At 44.1% G+C, this 21882-nt stretch overlaps 1 protein-coding gene across 4 annotated transcripts in view; it reads left to right on the forward strand.

The window, feature by feature from the left end:
* Pou2af1 (POU class 2 homeobox associating factor 1) overlaps window positions 1-20365 on the forward strand; it is a 68104-nt gene extending 47739 nt beyond the window's left edge. For all 4 annotated transcript variants that reach the window (XM_042280924.2, XM_076575361.1, XM_076575362.1 and 1 more), the window contains 4 exons: window positions 14392-14522; window positions 15107-15149; window positions 15235-15500; window positions 18322-20365. In XM_042280924.2, the coding sequence (XP_042136858.2) occupies window positions 14392-14522; window positions 15107-15149; window positions 15235-15500; window positions 18322-18636 (755 nt within the window). In that variant the 3' untranslated portion in view covers window positions 18637-20365. The remainder of the gene's footprint in view (window positions 1-14391; window positions 14523-15106; window positions 15150-15234; window positions 15501-18321) is intronic.
* The last annotated feature ends 1517 nt before the right edge of the window (window positions 20366-21882 follow it).

Below are 21882 nucleotides of genomic sequence, written 5' to 3' on the forward strand. Positions count from 1 at the left end.
ATGTGCCTTTGTCAGACATCTGGAACATATCAGAGAGGTTTAACAGATCAGAGAGGTTTAATAATTAGGAACTCTTAATTCTCACTAATAATGAGATCTACTTTTAGGATTTACCCTAGGGTTCCACTAACCAGGAAATATATATATATATATATATATATATATATATATATATATATATATATATATATATATTTTAGGTTAAAGAGACTAAGAGGTATACATGTGATTTTTTAAACTTTGAAATTTCATGCACAAATTCAGATATATTTATAGCAGGAGGTAATTTAAACTATGTAGACAACCTCTCACGTTTCCACTATATGACACAGCTTTGCTTAATGAGCTCAGTAAAGACCTTCCCTTCCCAAGCTTATGCACCGAGTTCTTATTGCTAACGACAAGAGGGATCTGAAGGAGAGATGTAAATTCACAGGTTCCTTATGCAGGCAAAGTGGGGGTAGACTGGAGAAGATACACATCTCTCAGGCTGTTGCATTGTCTTTATCCAGGGAGATATGAACAGACTGAGAACCAATGGCAAACCAAAGTCACAATTCTACCCAAGTGTAGGTTGGTGAAATTATGAGGTTATATGGCTTATTTACAAAAGCATGAGTGACTCCAAATATCTGTATCACCAAAAATTCCTACTCTAGCCTGGGTAATGACTTCCCTAAATCTGCAGAAATAGAGCCCCCTTTAGTTAGTCTTTATTGCTTCAAAATTTAGTCTAGCACAAACTCTCACTGGGAAAGAAAGACATAGAGCTGGAAGGTCAGGGCCAGGAATGAGTGGCTGGCCTGATCAGGTGAGGGTCCAATGAGTTTTCTTCCCCTTTGCTTCTATGGTAGACTGTGAACAAGCTCAACCTTGTGAAGGTCTCATGGATTCTCACAGGTGCTCTTATTGAAATGGGAACAGCCATGCTAGTACCCGGAAAACAGTGTTCCCCAACACAAAAATGCAGTTTAACTGGTTAAAGAGCAAATGATTTCCATGGCGAACATTTTCCTTGTCTTCCTATATTTACTAAAGAAAGATGTCAAATATGTATCCCTAATTCTTAATATTCACCAACTCAGAAGTATTGAAAATGGTCCTTCCACTCATGCATTCAAATCTATTCTTTTATGAAGAAGGAAAAAATGAATCAAGGTTGTCTACACTTGTTTACTAAAAGTGTGGATGTTTGATTCATTAAGAAGTTCTGCGAATGTTTGCTTTTAACTTTCCAATACAAAGCAGGTGTATCAGGTCCCCCCACTCTGAATCTCCTACAGTAGTTTAATTTCCAGTTAAATGAAGATGTTCACTAATTTCTCTTGCTAGCTAACCAAACCAAAGTTGGACAATTGATTATGATTGTTAGGATAACTTTCTCTTTATGGCATCCTTAGTAACTATTCTAGTTTTCTCATTTTTAGGAATAACTTCTTGATAAGAGATGCCTTGGATAAAAGAACCTCCTCCGAAGCCCCTGTGCCTTGGAAGTGTGGGGCTATGAACAGAGGCATTATTCTTGCATTAATGATTCATGGATTATACTTCCCAATCTATAGACAAATAGGCTTGGGACCTTTTAGCCAGCTACCTAAGCACTGTGGCACTAGTCTTTTCCTAGCTAAGAGACTCAATTTAGGCTCTAATCACTGAGTTTTTTTTTTTTTAATGTCCCTATTTAAAAAAAAAAACATTTTAAAACAAAGGTTCTTAAGTTAATAGAAAGGAGCAGTTCTTTTCAACATTGGCTATATACTGGCATTTTTAGGATAGATTTAAGGAATATCAATACCTCGGTCTCAACCCAGAGTTTCTAGTTCTGCCCCAGGAACAGGAATTATGTACCCATTAAGATATAGTTTTCCTTTCATGGGTTATGGCTGGAGTTAATACCCATTTCATAGCACAACTTGAACTAGAAAATGATATTAGAATAAATAGTTTAAACTTTCTAGGCCTGGGAAATGTTGAGATAGAAAAGAGAGGAGAGAGGCAAAAGAGTTAGAAATAGGAACATGTTTTAATCGCCTTTTCATTATTTCATGTTTACATATATTCATGTGTTCTGTATTTCTAATCCGATAGGGGAACTTCTAGAGATTAAGGAGTTATGAGTAGATTTCTTCTTACTAGATCATTTTAATGTGCAGGTCTTGAACTATTACTGGTAGTTGAAATTGACGGTCTCTGTACTAGTATTAACAGAAAGTGCTCAGTCCTTCTGATAGCGTTAAATGGCAGCTGTGGGGTATAGGGCACTTACTTGGTGCCACTCAGAATGTGAATTCTCTGTTGGATCAGTTTGGGTGACATTTGGTTTCTAGTATAGAGATGTAACATAATAGGAATTTAGGTGAGATTCTAGACTGTACTTATCACATAAAAGAAGTTCATAGCAGGCTTCCCAGGACACTGTGGGAGTCTCTGCACTGCCAACAATATTCTGGCTTGTTTTGTCTTTCTGTTCTGATGTCTTCGGCCTATGACTTTTGTCCTCAAAGTTTCCTGATTGTCACTGTAACTTGAGCTACCATATCGATGATCATCAAATCTTGAAAGAAGAGCTGGGGAAAGAAAAAGAAATCTATCTATCTATCTATCTATCTATCTATCTATCTATCTATCTATCTATCTATCTATCTATCTTCCTCACTACTGTCCCTTCTCCTAACAGACAACCCCTTTTGAGATCTCATGGCTACTCCATCTGCAGGGAAGAAGAACGTAATTGTTTAGATGGGCATATTGCCAGTGCAAGGGCTGTTAAAAATGAAGACACAAGCAGGCATTGGATGTGATAATGTCAGTCTTTGTCACACTTTGTGCCCTTTCATCTACTTCTCATAAAAATGCCATGACGTGGGTCCTGTTATAAGATGTTCTTCATTGATGAAGAAACTGAAGCTTAAGTATTATATTAGTAACTTACCTATGAGATAAAATTCATCTAGAGCAGACCCAAAATATTGACTTGCCTTGTCTCCTGCCACCAAGCTGTGCTACCTCCTAGAGCTTAGGAGATACATTTGGTGAAAGCCAAATGCTTTCCATGTTAGATAAAGGCCAACAGTGAGATAAAATACAGCGGCCCACAGACGGTTGCTCAGACCTTCAGGATTTATTCACAATGTGTTGACTTATTGGAGAGAAAGCTCTGGCGAGTGGGGTTTTATTTAGAGCCATAAAGGGATATTGCTGCTTTGTTTGCTTGTAGGAGTTTAAAGATCAGCTTCAGGGTCGAGCAGATATGAGTTTGAGATCTATGCCTTACTGGTTGTGGTTCTGTTAAGTGTCGTCTCTTTCTGTATACACCAAGGATGTGGTTCTTCCTTCATGGGCTGTGGTGGGTGTTTACTACCACACTTGGCAGTAAGTAAACACCCAATAAGTAGTTGTTACTATTATCATTTTTCTCTTGCTAAGGGCAGAGTTTATGCAGGCTAACTATAGATTACAATTTGTGAGTTTGCCATTACCTGTGAAGTGGCAGGGTGCATATTCATGGTCCTGTAATTAATAATAGGACTCAGGGATCAGGGTCAATGCAGATGGCTAAGCTGATCAGTTTGAGACTCATTTGTCCATGACTTCCTTACCACCCTCATCAGGCAGTATGGGGCGTATGCTTGCATTTGTTTTTTAATTCACAAGTTTGTACTGAGGTATTTATAAGTTGGTTGTGAGGAGAACAACACTTGAAATGGTCAAGAAATAGCACCGATGATACTGAAAACCGAAACAACAACGTGTTGCCTCTTTTTCTTAGTAATGGTTTCATTAGTAGTACTTTCTGGGAAAAGCTGCCAGCCAAAGACTCATAAGCCAGAATTGTTCTCAGACTAGGTGCCGGTGCCCAGAAGGGGTCGACCACCATTCAGGAGAGCTGAATTACCTTTTAATCTATGAGAAAGAATCAAGCTTTTACTGAGAAGGGAGATGATAATAAAGATTCTTAAAACCTGCTAGGAATGACAAATGTTGAGATGCTGAAAAAGAAAGGAGGGAGAAAAGGTGCTGAAAATAACAAGTTTTAAGATCGGCTCAGAAAGAAAAGTGTAGAAAGACAGTCAATCATCTTTTCATTATGCTATGCGTGTGTGTACTCATCCAGGCATCCAATCTAGTGGTGGAACTCCTAGAGAAATGAAGCAATGAAATAAATTATCTCCAGCAAATGGAAAGGTGGGATCAGTGATGATGCCGTGGGACATTTGTAGATCATGAAGGACATGTAATGATAATAAGGTTCATTGCTTAGGCTCTGGGAAATATTGCAGCATCTTAGCATTGGAATAAAAATCCAAGGATGTCTAGGCTGATGCACATAAATGTTGTTGATAGTCACTCTTCAAATAAAATGTCTTGTGGGATCCTAACTTCAATGTCAAGATGAAGTATCTCTGGGTTGGACATGCCCAGAGCTTGGCTTGCTTGTTATGTCCTGATTTTCTTGCCTGGAATCTTAATCTTGTCCTAGAGTTCTTAAGGGCTCTAACCAGTTCCTCACTCCTTTGACCCAGGGCCCTGATGTCTAGTCACAGGTTCTTGGCATGCAGAGTGAGTCACTGGGAAGCATGTTGTCTTGATTTTCATGAAGCTTTACAGCTGCGAAGGTCATGTGGGTTTCTTGTGAATAAGGGAGGAAGAAATTTCTTTTAAAAATGACTTAGTGACATATTTCTCGGATTTGATATTCTAATAACCACTCTTCCAGTGTCCCTCATAAAGTAGTCTCCCATATCATTAGAGCCTCTGGTTAGTAAACCTGAGAACTGTCAAAAAAGCTCATCTCTACTACAAGTTATGTTTTTCTTCATGAGGCAGTTATCAGGACTATTTTTACACGTGGACCAAAACCTTTACTACTCATGAGCCTTGATACTGGACAGTTGGACCGACCATTAAATATAACCCCTGCTGAATCCTTGAAAAGAGTAGTCCTTACCAAGGACCTCGTGAAAAAAATTAATTTCTTTTTGTAAGACTCTCTTTACCTTTGGAAATCTAAAATTAGGTATTGTTTAAGTCAAGAAGCTAATGCCTGAGTATCCATCTGCCTCTTCAAGCTGCCTAACCACAGATTTTCTTCCTGACCCATATCAGATAGAGTCAATAATTCTAGATTCAGATCTTTATTTAATAAGTAAAGATGTATTCCTCTTGTCTGCTGTATCCCTCCTGATGGAGTTGCTTCCCTATAGAATTTAGGTTGGCAGTAGGTTGGGTAGGTTTAATGTGGGATTGATGGTCATGCGCTCTCAGGTTAGGCCATTACATACACTGACACACAGACACACACACAGACACACACACACACAGATACACACACACAGACACACACACACAGACACACACACATTCTGCTTTGAGGCTGCTGCTCTCTGTGAAGTTGAGGTAATGTCCAATGTGTGAGCCAGGAATCTGCCTTGCTCTAACAGGTGAAACAACCTCTACACCTTCTAGATTTGTATGCCATGTTGTATACATAGCCACATATACACTTCACATGTGATATGTGTTCCTAGTTATCCAGACCCACTGAAGGAATATCCACGACCCAGCCTCAGCTGTGCCTATGTCCTTACTGTTTGCGAGACACGTACAGATTCCTTAAGGAGTGGCTAGCATCTGAGGTCAGGACAAGGGCGTGCCATTGTACTTTGTCCCTCACCTAATTGCTAGCACTCAAAAATATCCATTGTATTTATTCTCAGAGGCATCTCTAAAAGCCCTTAAATATATTAGCAGACCACTTGTCTGGTGGCTTTTGTCTCCTGTTTAGGGTTGTTTGGTCAATCCCCTTCCATCCTTGGCTTCTCTGTCTCCTCCATAAGGTTTTCCTTGAGGACTTCAGGCCCAGTACTTGAAGGTGACTTCCAGGAGCATGATAAAGACAAAGTGAGGCAGGCTTTGTAGGTAGCAGGGTCCTGGGTATGTGCAGACATTTAGTCTCAGCATGCAACAAGACATGGTGAGTCATAGTGACTTTTGACTTGGCACCTATTATTAGACCCTATATGTCAGTCCGTACATAATCTTCATGATAGCCCTTTGAGACAGACAATATTGTTCTCATTTTACAGGTGGAGAAACTGAGGCTTACACAATTGATTTACTTGCTAAGGGTCACACAAGTAATAAGCCATGTAGCAAGCTTTCCACACTAAGTTTACCAGGTCCTAATCAGTACTCCACTGTATCTCAGTGCAAAAGAACTTTTCATGACACTGGACTTTTCTTCCCCTTTCAATCGAAATAGGTTCACCCTACATGGGGGTGGTCTATGATTCCACCAAGGGTAACTCTACACTGACTCAAAAGTCACTGCAAATTTGAGTCTCAGAAAGTGACACTTAAGGGCTGGGGAACTAGTTCAGTTGGTAAAGTTCTTGCCATGCTAATATGAGTACTGAATTTGATCCCCAGAACTGGCATGGTGGCATGTGCATGTCATCCCAGTGCTAGGAAGGTTGAGACAAGATGGGATCCCCTGGCTAGTCATCCTAGCTGAATCAGCAAGTTCTAGGCCAGTGAGAGACCCTACCTCAAATAGATGACATGTAGGTTAACCTCTGGTGTGTATCTACACACACATATTCACCCCCTGTATCCTTCACAAACAGGCACACACAAGAAAAAATAAAAGAAATTAACACTTGAGACTGAATCTAGACGACTTTCATCTTTTTTTTTTTTTTTGTGACAGGGTTTCTCTGTGTAGCTTTGGAGCCTTTCCTGGAACTCACTCTGTAGCCCAGGCTGGCCTTGAACTCACAGAAATCTGTCTGCCTCTGCCTCTCAAGTGCTGGGATTAAAGGCATGCACCACCACCACCCAGCTGACTTTCATCCTATAATGAGTCAGTGGGGCTAATCAGCCAAGGGCAGACAGCAATTGGAAAAACATCCTGAGGTTTCGCCCGGGGTCTGTCACCTTTGAGTGTCTTGGCTGAGACTCATTCTCTTACTCCTACTCATGGTGTGGCCCAAGCCACCGACTCCAGGTCAGTTTCTACACTGGAGAGAGAACTGCCTGTCATGCCTCTTGCCTTGATCCTCTTTATACAGCCCCTAGAGACACTTGCTGCCCATTCAAGCCTTACTGAGTCAGGTGGAAGCAGAAGTCAGAACTCTTCAGTTCTGAAGCGGAAATAGCTTCATCACAGCTTGTAATTCTAGATTTGCTTGTGTGATTGTTTCATTAAAGTCTACATATCCCACCTGAGTAGACTGCAAGTTCCCAAGGGCAGAGACTTAGTTTGATCTGCTCAACAAGTATTTGCTAGATAAATGGTCTATCAGATGTCTCTTGGTCTTGGCCCTGAATCAGAGATGTGGTGTCTCTGAGATAGGAACCCTTTCTGCTCTGGTGACCCTAGTTTCTATAAAAGGCGGGCAGATGCAGCTGGTTTCTCAGGTGGACCTATTTGCTGTCATTTCAGTAGAAAAATACCCAAAATAAAACGTTGCCAGGAATTGAGTCTCTCGGTTCTTGTCACTCCTCATGTGAGTAGACTTTTTGGCAAGTTTCTTGTGGAGGGCTGTATTACCTGGAAACCACCATTTTCTTTGGAAAATGGTCATCAAGAGAGACAAGCTCATGTGGTCCAAGCCAGTATTTCAACTGGAGGAAGGAGGGTTAGGGTTGGCTTAGGGACCTTTAGATGACTGATCTTCAATGCCACATAGAGAAAAAAAATGGGACATATAGAGGCAAGAAGAAGGTACGTGGTGAGGCAAAAATGGGCTATGTTGGAATCAGAGGTCTTGGATTTGGTTGCTAACACCTCTACTGATGAATGCAGTCCTTGCACAATGTGTTGAACATATCTAAGCGTCACCCTCTTCATCAGTAGAAGGGAAGGAAAGTAAACTACATCTTTTGTTTGTTTCAGAGGTTGTAGTGCAGCCTCCCATGAAATCATTTGTGTCAGAGGCTCTGAGGACTATACCACAGAACTTCATGAGAACATAGGCGAGGATTTCAGAATTTCTGGGAGTTAAGATTATGACCTGGAAGCACACAGACTATTGCTACCCGTCCATTCAGCATTAAATGGGGGTACACACAAAGATGTCTACAGCAGCTTTCTGCACCTGCTACTCCACAGTAGATTTGGAAAGATGGTGGGCAGGTGGCATAGAAGGCACAGTGGGCCTCAGGGGAAAGGAATCCTGGACAGTAGTGTTTGTGAGAAAAGAGTCAAGGAACCTCGCCACACAGAAGACTCCACACCAGAGACCCGTGGCTGGCTTTGCCTGAGGCCATGGCGTGGGATACCTATAATTCAAAGCCTCCATGAAGAAACGCCCTAGGCAGAAGTTTGGTAAGTCAGGGTGGGCTGTGAGTTTTCTTTTTACATCTAATGTAATGAGAGGAATGCCTGTTGGGACCACCCTGGGTGTTCATGCTGTGATCTCTATGGCTTTCTTGAGATAGCATCATGTCCTTATTGGATAACTTTGGTCTGAGGTCTGGTGTTCTATGACTGCAGTCACCCTAGACAGCGTCAGACAACACCCGGCGGCTGCTCCTCACCTGCCTTGGTTTGCCCTGTCCAAGTTTAAGGACTCTCTTAGTGACTATAGGCCTCCTTGGGCTCCCCCAGTGAGCTCACCTGTGGCTGATGGTGAAACACTGGAGGACCGGTGGGGGAGGAACGAGCTTCTGGGGGGGGGGGCTTAGGGAGGGGAAGAAAACCACTGATTCTTTCCTCTTCTCTGACTTAGCCAGACTCAACCACCATTTTTGGGATCTCTTGATAGAGACATTCCTCTGTTTCCTCCCTGACTGCACTAGCAGCCTTACATGCAATATCATATCATAATTCAAGTACAGTTCTATTTTCTCTCAGATCTTCTAAACGACTTTTATACAGTCATGTCCCTACCCTTGCCCCTTTCACATCCTCTATTTTTTTCTTTGCTTTGAGTATTATCTAGATTGCTAGAATATATAAATGGAATGTTTATTATGCCCATCTATGGAGTCTCAAGCATTAGTGACTAGAAAGTCCACATTCATATATATGCAGGATCTTTTTGTTGACTTACATTAAAAAAAAAAAAAAGGAAATTTGGTGTAAATTGGGCAGGCAAATCTTTCTTTAGTATGTCAAGTCTCTCTGGCCAAAGAACAAAGTCTCTCTTCCTGTTTGGAAAAAAAAAATCAGCCATTGTCCATAAATGAAAATAGCAAATGTGAAAACTTTGAGAACTTCACGCTAAGAAGGGCACCTGCAGTAGCATTTCCGAAAAGAATGTGAACAAGCCTGTGGCCTACCTGAGCTCATGTTTCCCAGAAGACCTCAGCTATCTCAGGCCACCAACACAAACAAGACTCTTCACATTAAAGTGTCAGCAACTTTTCAGATTTTGTTTTCAGTAGAAGCTAGGGCAAGTTCGTTAGCCCCAGGCTTGAAGTCCTATTGTTCGATTATTTGCTTTGGTTTTGCTACAAGTGAAGAGAGTATTAGTTGTCTTTCTCCTTAATGAGTTCTATTTTCTTTTTGATAATATTGAACGCCAGCAGAGAAAGAAAACATTCACAGTGGTTACTGGGAGTGATTCAGAGTGTCATCAGTGCTAGTATGTGTCTTGTGACCTTCTCATCTAGGTGGCTTTTATCTTCCAAGGTGGCCTATGTGGTTGTAGCCTTGAGGTCCGACTGGTTGTGAGTTGAAGCTTGAGCAGTCTGTCAAGCTGACATGGAAAGGCTCCTATAGATGTGAGAACACCTGTTCTATTGTTTCCTGGTAATATAAATCTGTGTTTAACCTATATATTACATAGTTTTTAGAACAGAGCTAGCTGCTTGGCCTGATGACCCATGGGAAATCTCAATGGCTGAAGCAAGGGTCTTCTCTCCGAAAACACCTATCGGACATGGGCTCTTTTAAAGCTATACTGAAAGACAAGTTACTGATGACTAGGACCTGGCTACTGGCTCCTTAGTTGAGTAGCATGTGTGCTGTGGTTTGCATGGGGTTATTAAATAAATAGGTGCTGATGATTTTGCATATTCCCTTAGTGAGATTTTATTGTGCCTTCATTGAGAAAACCAGAGTGTCACGCTTATTTAACTCAGTAGGGGCCTGCGTTCTCTCAGCTTGGTGGAGCATGAGCACCGATGCATTGTGCATCCAGGGGGCTGTGGGGTATAACCTGTTGGCTTCAAACAGTGTGCTGTGCATCTTTGGCTGAAATGGCAGCCTCAGGACTCTTCTTTTTATGACATGCAGCCTGTCTGGGTGTGTGGTGGGGGAAGTGAAATGCCCTCTGCTGACTATTTACATCTTCAGATCTTGTGCTACTCGTTTTGGAAAAAGGAAGCTCTCTCTGTGACCAAATGTATGGGTTTTGCTATCAACTAGACTTTTCAAACTTTTTTTCCTTCCTGGAATACCACTGGCAACTGATGGTCAATAGTAAAGAAAAGCAGGAAGAAGTCCTGTCCAAAGAGATTCCCAGAGGTTCATGTTCAGGTGGACCGATTTTCCATTGTGATGGATTTTTCAAGCCCACAGAAGCTCAAGGGGTCTTCACACCACAAGAGGAACAGTGAGAAAGTTTCAGTCTTCATTAGTGTGCTGCCCAGAGCTACAGTGTGACTCATGAATTATTAGACTCTGATTATCATTAATCCGGACATTTCTCTTCTCTTTGGATACAGTATTATTTCAGTTTCTACTTTATTTTCTATAGATACTATCTTAAAAATTGCTATTTTAGATTATGTTAATGTTTTGTTTAAAAAGTCATGAACTATTTCAGTGCAGTTACTGGAAAGTTAGATCAGTTCAAGGACTCAGCAGCCCCGAGCCAAGGTTATGGTTACTTTGGACAAAGTGCTTTTCTTCTTCAGAATTTCCGTAGTGGGTTCAGTTCTGGTGCGGGTCGCAGTTGATGCCACAGTGTTTACTAGGGACTGGTGCTGCTTGTTACTTTCCGTAGATTAGAGTCAGTTTGCAAGTACTCTTGTCTAATGAGCTTCCCAGGGAGACATCTCGATGCTTTGGCTTCTGATATTTCACAGCGCTTTGCAGAGACACCTCAGAAGCCACCCCACTCTTGCCTGCTCAGGTGGAGTCAGTTACCAGATTCCTTGTCAGACACAGAGCTGTGGGAGTGTCCCAGCTGAACTAGACCAGGACTTCTATGTTATTCCAGGACACATCTGTTAATTCTGTGGGTTCCAGAGATGACCAGACATGAAAAGGTGGTACACTGTCTTTACAGACTCTCTCCAAAGCCTTCTTAGATTTTAAAGCAACAGGGGTCAGGAAGTCCTAACTTCACAAGCTCTGGAAGTACCCAGCTAGTCCCTTTCTAGCCAAGTACATGTTGTATCCAGTTCCAGAGAGGAAGTAGGACCAGAGAGGAATGGGACCTGGAGGCCTCTACGCCCTCCCCCAGAATTGTACATGCAAATCAGAGGAATAGGAGCCTCATTCCTGTCTCTGATCTGGGCTGAGATATATGTGTATCACTTCCCCAGTGAATTCAGAGGGTGACCATACTACTTAGACTTTCTTGCTCCTTTGACCCAAACCTCATTCTTTTTTTCTGAGAGTACAGTATCTCAGGTTAGGCTCTGTGCCTAAGGAATGGAAAGAAACCTATGAGGAGGTCAGCAGAGATTGAGTGAAGAAAGCTGATGTGGTCATGAATGATCCCGAGAAAGGGGAGCAGAATGAGGCAGAGGCAGAGATGCTTTCCTGACTCTCATGTCAGTGCATACACACTTGCCTCTGTGTGTGGCACTCAACATTGTTCTGTAGATAAGGTGTGCAAGCAGTGATTGTGCAGGAGTGATGCACTCAGAAGGAAGATTGCAGGCTAAGAACATGTCGCCGAGAAGCTAAAACATGCCTCCATTTTACAGATAAGGAAGTTGAGGCCTTGAGTTGTAGCTGGAAGTTTTTCTGTGTCCCGCCTGGTCCTGCAGCCGCTCAGACCCACGTAAACACACAGAGGCTTGTATTATTTTCAGACTATATGGCCATGGCCTACAGCTTAAGCTTCTTGCCAGATATCTCTTATAACTAAACTCAGCCCATTTCTATTAATCTATATGTCACCATGTGTTCCGTGGCATTACCTGTGTGCCATTACATGCCTCTCTGGATGGCAGGATGGCATCTCCTCTGCCTCTCTTTTCTCTTCTCACTATTTCCCTTGGATTTTCCCACCTGGTTCCATCCTGCCTTGCCATAGGCCAATGCAACTTTATTTATCAACAAGTCAGAGCAACGTATATGCACAGTATACAGAAAGACATCCCATAGCATAGAGTCATTATAGAAATCTGGAAATTTTCTCCTAATAAGTGATGGTCCATATTTGAATGCAGGTATTTTTATTCTTAAGTCTATTATTGCTGTTTTGAACAAAGATGAAGGTGGTCTCAGGGCACAAATACTTTGTTGGCTCTTCATGATATACACTCTTATGTCAGCCCATCTCATTGGTAGGTATTTTATTGCTTATTTTCTCTGCTATACTTTACAACCTACATGAGCAGGGGCCACATCCACATGTGTCCAGAAACCTTTTGGAAGAATGCGTATGGGAGTAGAGATTCCCTTTTTATCACAGAGACACTAACATATGGATCGTCTCTTACAGGGATGCCATGGAGCAGCTCTAGTGTTAAGTCAGTGATGAAGCATCAAAGCTCCAAACTCAGTCATCTTCAGAAACACTGCACGTATTTTTAAATATACAGACTCCTTGGCTTAAGCAGGTCCCTCAAATCCAGGGGTATCTGCATTTTGCATCAGTTTCTAGTTGATTCTGCATTATGGGAGGCAGGAAACCATCACATATATAGTCTGAAGCTAGCATAGTCTGAGGATCTGAGGTCCTGACTCTCACTGTCTGCCTCTGGAGCTCACTCCCCCCTCTGCTTGCTGGCTCTGCATGGCTTCTTTGCCTACTGGCCTTCAAGACCAGACCATGCTGGTGCTGAGAGCCCAGGAGCCCTATGGGAGGTTTTGGGCAGAGTGAGGCACACGTTGTTATCAGTATCAGCTGGGTGTTTACTGAACAAAGTTCAGTCAAGGCAGCCCTATGGATCCGGGTTGAACAGATACCCAGGCTTCCGGGCCTTTGATACAAAGCCTGGGTCCCTGGACCCTTATCAGTGGAGGATAATGGGCTCCTTGTGTGAGTTCCAGAGACCATTGCTTCTTGATCTTGGATGACCTAGATCTTGGCCTGCCCTCCATGGGCCTTTCCATTTGTGTGGATAGGTTGTCTCTGATCTCCCAGGCAAGGGAAAGCCCTATATGCCCTGGCTCAGGTTTGGTTGATGCTTTGGAGTCTTAGACTTTTTTTTTTTTTTTTTTTTTTTTGACAAAAGGGAAAGAAAACATTCTCTCAGCAGCAAGGTGGACACCCAACTCTAGGATATGTGAATCAGCATTGGGAGTTTATCTCATGTGTACTGAGGATCAGCAAGGACCTGGCAGACACATAATTTTTTCAGCCCATTAACCCTAAAGGAGAGTTGAGAGGATGATAAAAGGAACTACATTTGAAAGCATCACCCAGCTGATTAGTTAACAAGTAGCCAGGACTAAGATTATAGAGAGTTTAGGCATGTCTGTCACTTGAGGAAGCAGGAATGAGGCACAATATCTTGAGAAGTTTATAATCATGTTGAAAGCATTTTAAACTCGCGCCAACAAGAATAACTAATCATTACCTAGCAGGCTGTGAATTTATTGAATTTTGGAGGTAGAGGATATAGGTCAGTGGCAGAACACTTGCCTAGCATGTCTAAGGCTCTTGGTTATATCCACAGCACTAACAAAACAAAGAGACAAGCAAACAAACAAAACCCTGATTGCTAAATGCTTGTTCTGTACCTGATTTTATATGATACATATACCTTACTTTTTATGTACTACACCAAGTTCCTATAACCAACATCCATCTGATAAGAAACTACAGATTAAGAGACTCAGAGAAATTGAATTTCTTTCATAGGACCTCATAGCTAGATTGTGACTGAGATGGGATTTGAATCCAGCTATATCTGACTCAAGAGTTCTTGGTCTGATTGTCACCCTTTACTGCTACTTAGGTGAATGCCATCAGCTCTAGGTGTGTTGGAGAGGTGGATGTAGGAATTCCATGGTCTTGAGGGGTCAGAGAAGTAGTCCCAGAACAGAGACAAAAGGGACAGGGCTTAGTTATTTGGATATAGTAGAGCCCCCAGAAAGTTTGGGGGCAGAAGGAGTCTTGGAAGAAATACTCTAGGAAGCCTCACAGAGACTTTTCATGTTAAGTACAACTTAAAGAGTTGGGCACTAGAAGATATGGGCACTTGTGGTTGGGGGCATCTGAGAAGGGCCAGGGGTTCCAGTGACACCCCTCTTTACAGCCACAGCTCCAGAGCAAGCTCCTGCCCCACCACGGCCATACCAGGGTGTTCGAGTCAAGGAGCCAGTGAAGGAGCTACTGAGGAGAAAGCGTGGCCATGCTAGCAGTGGAACAGCTGGCCCACCTACTGCGGTGAGGGGCTGCTGTGGGGCAGTGTGTGTGCAGTGTGTGTGTGTGTGTGTGTGTGTGTGTGTGTGTGTGTGTGTGCGCGCGTGCGTGTGTGTGTGTGTGTGTGTGTGTGTGTGTGTGTGTGTGTGTGTGCTCGTGTGGGTGTGCATGCAGCTGAATTTGTCAGGGTGGCCAGAGGGATAATATGAGAGTATTCTTCCCTGATTCATGCAACATCCATGGGGCATGAACACAGCAGATTACATGGAGAAGGTGGACCTTGGATGCACTAAGCTGGTGGTTCCTCAGGGTGGTAAGGGGAATAGTGGGGCTTCTTGCTTTTATCCAGAGGGGGGAAATATCTATTGATGAGGCTTGAGGGGTATACACCCTGGCGTAAGTTGGGAATTCAGAAAGTTTCTCTAATTGCTCAGCCTTGTTGCTAAATCAAAACATAAATCCCTCAAACAATGCAGGTGGTGATGGTTGGGGTGTGGGGTGGGAGATTTCCCCCTATGATTCTCCTACCCTGGGCCCCTGGGAGTCTCTGCAGAGGGCTTGCTACAGATAGATAAATACCCATTCTGATCTTCTTATCCCTGTTCTAGGTGGTGCTGCCCCACCAACCCCTGGCAACCTACAGCACAGTGGGTAAGAGCTCTTCTCTACAGCCTTTGTGTCTTTGGAGACCCTCTCTCGTAAAGCCTGCAGCTCTGTAATTTCCTTTTCCCAACAGGTCCTTCCTGCCTTGACATGGAGGTTTCTGCTTCCACAGTGACAGAGGAGGGGACATTGTGTGCTGGCTGGCTCTCCCAACCTACCCCAGCCACCCTTCAGCCCTTGACTCCCTGGACACCTTACACGGAGTATGTGTCCCATGAAGCTGTCAGCTGCCCCTACTCAGCTGACATGTATGTGCAGCCTGTGTGCCCCAGCTACACAGTGGTGGGACCCTCCTCGGTGCTGACCTATGCTTCTCCGCCACTCATTACTAATGTCACGGTATGTCACACAAATGCAGAGTCCCATCTACCCATGCTAATAGCACCTGTTGAGAAAACTCTTGATTTTCTTGGCTGTTGATTCCCATGATTACCAGGTCAACCAAGTTCAGTGCATTTTCCAGGGTGACTTGCTCCTATTCCTATTGGCTGAAAGTATCTATCCTTCACAAAGACATTGTATGCTTGTATTGTTGACACATCCTTTACCCCTGGGGGTTAGAAAGATCTCTTGCTTCCAGTCCAAACCTCCCCAGCTACTCTGAAAGCAGTGGGCCTCCGAGAGTGAGGATATTAGCAGATGGGGTAGTAGGTGAGATCTGTGTGGGGTCTGGGTTCCTGTCAGTCCAGATAACATATAACCTAGGGAGTGGTTATACACTTAATAATGGGAACTGCTATAAGGCTTCCAGGCTGAGCAAAAGCTGATGCTACTCATTAAGGAAACTACTTTTGGGTCAGGCCCTCCTGTAGGACCTTTCCCCACCCCATAATGTTTTGCACTCTTTCCTTTTTACTTAGTAGCTCTGTGCTTAGTACTTCGACATTTCTGAATGCAGTGCCCTCATGTATAAAATGGGAAAGATGGGTGATACTAACAAGATGTTGATTATTGGGATCAGATGAACTGGTCCATATGGGACTATGCTTAGCATACAGTTAGCACACCAGAAATGTTAGTTATTAGCCTCATGGCCATAGTCTGCCAGCAGTGTCAACAAATGATTGCCTTTTAGTGCCCGATAGAATAGGAAGTCCTCCCATCCTTGAAGAGTGGAGGAAGGGAGTTATGGTTTCATATGCGTAGTCCCTGTGTGTCCAAAAGAATAGGAATCCCTTAAGTGTTTGTGGGGAGAAAAGGTCTAGGAAGCCAGTGAGCTAGTTGACCTACTGGTGACCAGCTCCACTCTGGGGCTGTGGGTAGTAGAGCCGGAACCTCCTGAGTGGTCTCAGAACCCACCCTTGGTGGTAGAGCTTGTCTTAGCTCCCTGTGTCCGCTCTGTTTGCCTCCAGGGTCCAGTGTTATTCCAGCATCCCTGTTCTCTTTCCTGGCAAGGCTTTCCTGGCAAGGCTTGTGGAAGTTCTTCTATGCCACGCCCACCTGGCTACCCAACGAACTGATCTGGGGGTGGATCTTGATGGGAGTGAATAGGAAAGAGTTAATTCAGCACCTTCCCCGGGGAACTCATTTCCATAGCAGCAGGCCTGGGGTGGAGGACACCGGGCATCCCAGCCATCTCATTACTGAAGATCCTTTTCATTAGTTGTCCTCGTCCATCATCCCCACCTTCCACTTTGAAAGGGTCTGTGTATCAAACAAACTGTATTTATTAAGAAATAATTTGTTTTGTCATTTTGTAAATTAGCTCATCAAAGCGTGCTTGAGCTGCCGGCTCAGCACCCCTGGTCAGCAGAGATAAGAGCTGCAATTCTATCCCCTGGCTAGGACCCAGCAGTTACAGTTGACCTGTATAGAGGCGTCCAAAGGGAATGATTTCCATTAGGATTTTTGAAATAAGGGAAGTAGTAAGGTTTTCCCAGATCCTACCTAACTTCAAGAAGCCGAGTTAGGGAGCCTGTGCTCGTGCTGAAAGAGAAGAAACTGTGTGTGCAGTAGATATACACACCAGCTTACATGTTGAGGGTCACCAGCTCCATTGTTCAAATACAGAAACTTCCTGAAGCCTTGCTACTCAAACTACACCAGCCACATAGCATCCTCTCAGGTCTGACTGGGCTTGCAGCATCCCAGGCCCGACTCCAAATCTCTGGGCTCAAGATCCATGTTGTGACAAACTCCTCCGGAGGCTGATGAAAATTCTTCCCTAAATGACTCTAGCAGTTTACTTTTAAGATGCAGTGGCAGCTGAAGAGATGACGGGGGGGGGGGGGGGGGGGTGGGGTGGGGTGGGGGGTGGGGGGGTGTGTGGGGGTGTGTGTGGGGGGTGTGGGGGTGGGGGGGTGTGGGGGGGTGGGGTGTCGGGGGGGGGGGGAGGTTTGGGTCTGTCTTGCGTCTGTCCACGCAGAGAATTTCCTCATCCATCTGCTTTTCTCAGCTGTGGAAGGGCAGTCAGAGTGTAGGCCCCGTCTTGCTGGCTTGAGGTTTGTCTGAGTAGTTGCTGTGTGAATGTGATGCATGGTTTGTAGAGGAGCATGGCGCCCCGCCCCACCTCACAGGGAGCAGCTCAGAGACAGAGGGGGTTGAGCAGGTACATGTGTTAGGCAATAGCAGGAAGGGGCCACATTTGGTAACACAACAACGCTCCCATGCCACAGGAAAGCTGGACTTCCTGTACCGGTCAATACTAGAAGGGCAAGAGCTGAGGGAGCTGTGTTGACCTATGGGGACCTAAGGATGCCAAAGCTGCTTGTGGGTCCAGTGTCACCTTTCTGTCTGGGTTAGATAGTGGTCATCTTCAAGAATCAGCTACAAGGCTATGAGACAGTCTCATCATTTATCAAGCATATATGTTGCACAATTTAAGACTTCTGCAATCGGAGTATATTTTATATTGAATGAAATCTGCAAAACCTCTGATTTACTCAGTGGCATGACCTCATTATTTTCTGCACTCCCTTTCATGAAAAAGTGAAGCTTTCAAGTTGGGAAGTTGCTTGAGCATAGAGTTAGAAGAGGGAGGGACACGGTTGAAACTTGTCAGGCTCTCCCTTCTAGGAGACTGAGCAGGAGGAGGTGGAGCCCCATTAAGTAAAACATCGGTAACAGCAGGGCAGGGTGTAATGCGAGATCCCGATGGGGCAAGAATGCAGGTGGGCACCCCAGTTCTGCTAACCATTGGTCGTGTATTTTCCCATCACAGCCGAGAAGCACTGCTGCACCCGCCGTGGGGCCCCAGCTGGAGGGCCCAGAGCACCAGGCACCCCTCACCTATTTCCCGTGGCCTCAGCCCCTTTCCACACTGCCCACTTCCGGTCTGCAGTACCAACCTCCAGCCCCAGCCCTGCCTGGGCCCCAGTTTGTCCAGCTTCCCATCTCCATCTCAGAGCCAGTCCTCCAGGACATGGATGACCCCAGAAGGGCCATCAGTTCCCTGACCATTGACAAGCTGCTTCTGGAGGAAGAGGAAAGCAACACGTATGAGCTGAACCACACCCTCTCTGTGGAGGGCTTTTAGGGCTGCCTTGCACCTACCAGCCCTTTCCCTGGAAACTGAGATTCAGAATGTGTTCAGAAGGGAGCCCCGACTCCTGTCTGTTTGAAGTGGCTCTTTCATAGGTACCCTTCCTACCCAAAGCTGAATTGTATTCCTTCCTTCCCTCCCTCCATTCCCTCCCTACACTGCCCTCACCCCACTCTAACTTCCTCCTTTCTTATTTCTTCTTCCTGTTTTCTTCCTCTGGAGGGGGAAATTATAGCGATATTATGAACAGAACCTTATACTGAATGTCACCAAGTCTGCAGCTCAGAGTTTCCTTTGGTGTCACAGTATTAGAGAAGTGCCCTTCTCTCAGGTGACTTTGATTTCTGGTAGCAGTAGCATTATAGATCTGTCCTAAAATCACTTACCTCCTTGCCATTCTAAAATGCATGGGGTCCCACAGGGAGACCAAAGCCACCAGCACCTCCCTGCTGAGTCGGCCATGGACAGAAGCTCTCACATCCCACAGTTTTGTTTTGTTTACTCTTCTGGGCCTTGGCTAGTCTAAGCAGATGTCTCTGGGCTGGTGAGAGGGGGTGGGACAGGACTATGAGGGTGGGTAGGGACCTTCAGTGAGTGATGGGGGACAGGGCTGAGGAGGAGCAGGATGCACACATGTCGTGTGTCTGTGGTTAGAGAGGGAGTGAGGAAAGGGAGACTGAGTGATCTACTCCACCTACAACCAACTTTGAAAAAAAAAATAATGCTTTAACTTGCTTCAGCTGATTTTCTCGACAGTAATTGTGGGCAAAGCTGGATGTGGTCAGCAGGATAATGACGAGTCATCTGTGTCTGCCCCTCTGCAGGCCCTCCTGAAGCCCGACAGTGAGTAAGGTTCCCACTTAGTCCTTCTATGTGGGCTTCCCCCCATATCATGAATTATCCATCCATCCATCAGCCACCATGAAGGGGCGCCAAGGGTGCTTCCATCTTCATGGGCTTCTAGAGTCATGGTTGATAGGCCCATTAGATTTCATTTCAATTTTTATTTTATTTTTGCTGGAGAAGCGTAACATTTGCTATTGAGTATTTTGCTGTTTCTGGGGCACTCTGCTCCTGATGTGGATGTGTCTTTGGGAGCTGGCAGGCTGTTCGCTAATGGTGCCATCATCACGTGGGCCCACTTTAGTCTTTAGAATCCACATAGAAAATCCACATGTTTCTGGAAAATGACAGGTTTTCCACCCCCTTTCTGTTTCTATTTTCAATGAAAAATCAGAGAAAGCCACCCATCTTTTTTTTTTTTTTTCATGCTTTGTGTTTATTTTGATTCAGATTTCTCAATATCTACCTAAGATTCTGGTAAACTTATCTTGAATTATTTGTATTCCTCTTTAATAGTTAGATGGAATGTTAGATTCTGGATGATAAGTTTACACTTGCATGGTAGTTACCGTGAACAAGAAAGGGAAGAGGATGCCCTAGCCTATTGAATTAAGGCCCGGTTGCACATAAAAACACTATTCAAGATTTCCCAGCTATTTGAGGGTTTGAGAAGATGTAGGAGTGGCATTCACAGAGGAGTTAATTCTGGGAAAACAAACAAAACAGCAAAGGAAGTAGTGTGAGCATTCTCTAGGGTTGAACTGGTGTCTTTTCCCCTTCTTATCCTAAGACCCCAAGTCTTGTCTGCAGACGTTCACCGAGATTTCCTTCTGCATTATCCTACTCATACGAAACATTTTCAATAAAGATTTGTAGATGACTTCTCCGTGTCTAAGTGTTTTATTTCTTATCTAGTTAATCCCTCTTATCTCCCAGACCTCTGGCAGACAGTGTCATTAGAGGAAGAAGCTTGCTGTAGTCTTGTTGATCTTGCAAATTGATCTGTTCCAGGTAAAAGCTGTCCCCACGGTGCTCATTGGGCAATTCTTACAAGAGAACATAGGTGTGGTTGTTGGATTTGTTCTCCAGGGCAGTGGGGGCCTGAAGGGTGGGAGAAAATCTTGCTGGCCTATTGCCTTTCCTGCTGCATATATTATATGACTAGCTTCTCCTGATGCTTGGCATCTGGGATTCTGCCACGGGCATTCTCCAAGAAGCCATCAGGCAGGACCCTGGAACATGTGACACAAAGAGAAACCTGAGAAGCCAGTCACCCCTCCCCCACCCTTGCAGTGAGTAACACTTTTGGAGGTGTCTCTTCTGGTGATTTTTAAAGAATTGTAATCTTAATTTTTGAAACTTATTTACTTATTTTTAGTTTCTGAGTTAACTGCCTTCATTGTTAATCCATACTGAAGTCACTGTGTAAGTCATGCCCATTATTCTGCTCTATAACTGTTTCCAGATACCAGAACCACTGGAACAATCAGCATCATTATTCTTTCTGTATAGTTATGCACAACTTAGAAAAAAAAAAAAAAAGGCAGGCAATGAAAGGGATTTGATGGGAAGAGAGAGGCCAGCTTGGTCTAGATTGGTATTTTCCAGGATTCTCATCTGAAGGTATGCACTTCAGCATGAAAGAAGCCAGAGGCAGACAAGCATGTGGTCAGACAAAACTGGCCACACAGAAAGAATCAAAGCCACAACAAAGTGACCCCAATTCTTTTGAGTATCCGGCTGCACTGACTGACCTTTAAGGGGTAGTTTGATGATAAGTTCTCTCTCTCTCTCTCTCTCTCTCTCTCTCTCTCTCTCTCTCTCTCTCTCTCTCTCTGTGTGTGTGTGTGTGTGTGTGTGTGTGTGTGTGTGTGTGTGTGTGCATGTGTGTGCGTGCACAGGTGCCTGTGAAGGCTGGAGGTCAACGTCAAGTGTCTTCCTTAATTGCATTCCACTTTATTATTTTGTGACCGTTTCTCACTGAAGCTGGTGTTCACTGACAGCCAGAGTAGTTGGCCAGAAGGGTCCAGCAATCCTCTTGTCTCCGACTCCTCAGTGCTAGGTTTATAGGTACTTGCAGCTTGACCTTGAGAGTACTGGGGATACAAACTGGGGTTCTCAGCCTTGTAGTAAGTACTTGCTGACCTAATTATCTCCTCAGCCTCTAATCCAAATATGAGGGGTTTTGTTTGTTTGTTTTTACAATAGAAAGCATAGATAACCTAACTTTTTTGTTGTTGTTATTTTAATTAATGTACTTAATCTGTGAGACTCTCAGTGATTCCCTGTTGAACTGGGAATTAATTAGGGATTTTCTCTGTCAGCTATTCCTAAATACTGATGCCGATGCTTGTAAATTGACTTTTCTAGTGTCTTTTTATTGAACCATAGACACAG

Source organism: Peromyscus maniculatus, chromosome 7 (assembly GCF_049852395.1).
Source record: "Peromyscus maniculatus bairdii isolate BWxNUB_F1_BW_parent chromosome 7, HU_Pman_BW_mat_3.1, whole genome shotgun sequence".
NCBI lineage: Eukaryota > Metazoa > Chordata > Mammalia > Rodentia > Cricetidae > Peromyscus > Peromyscus maniculatus.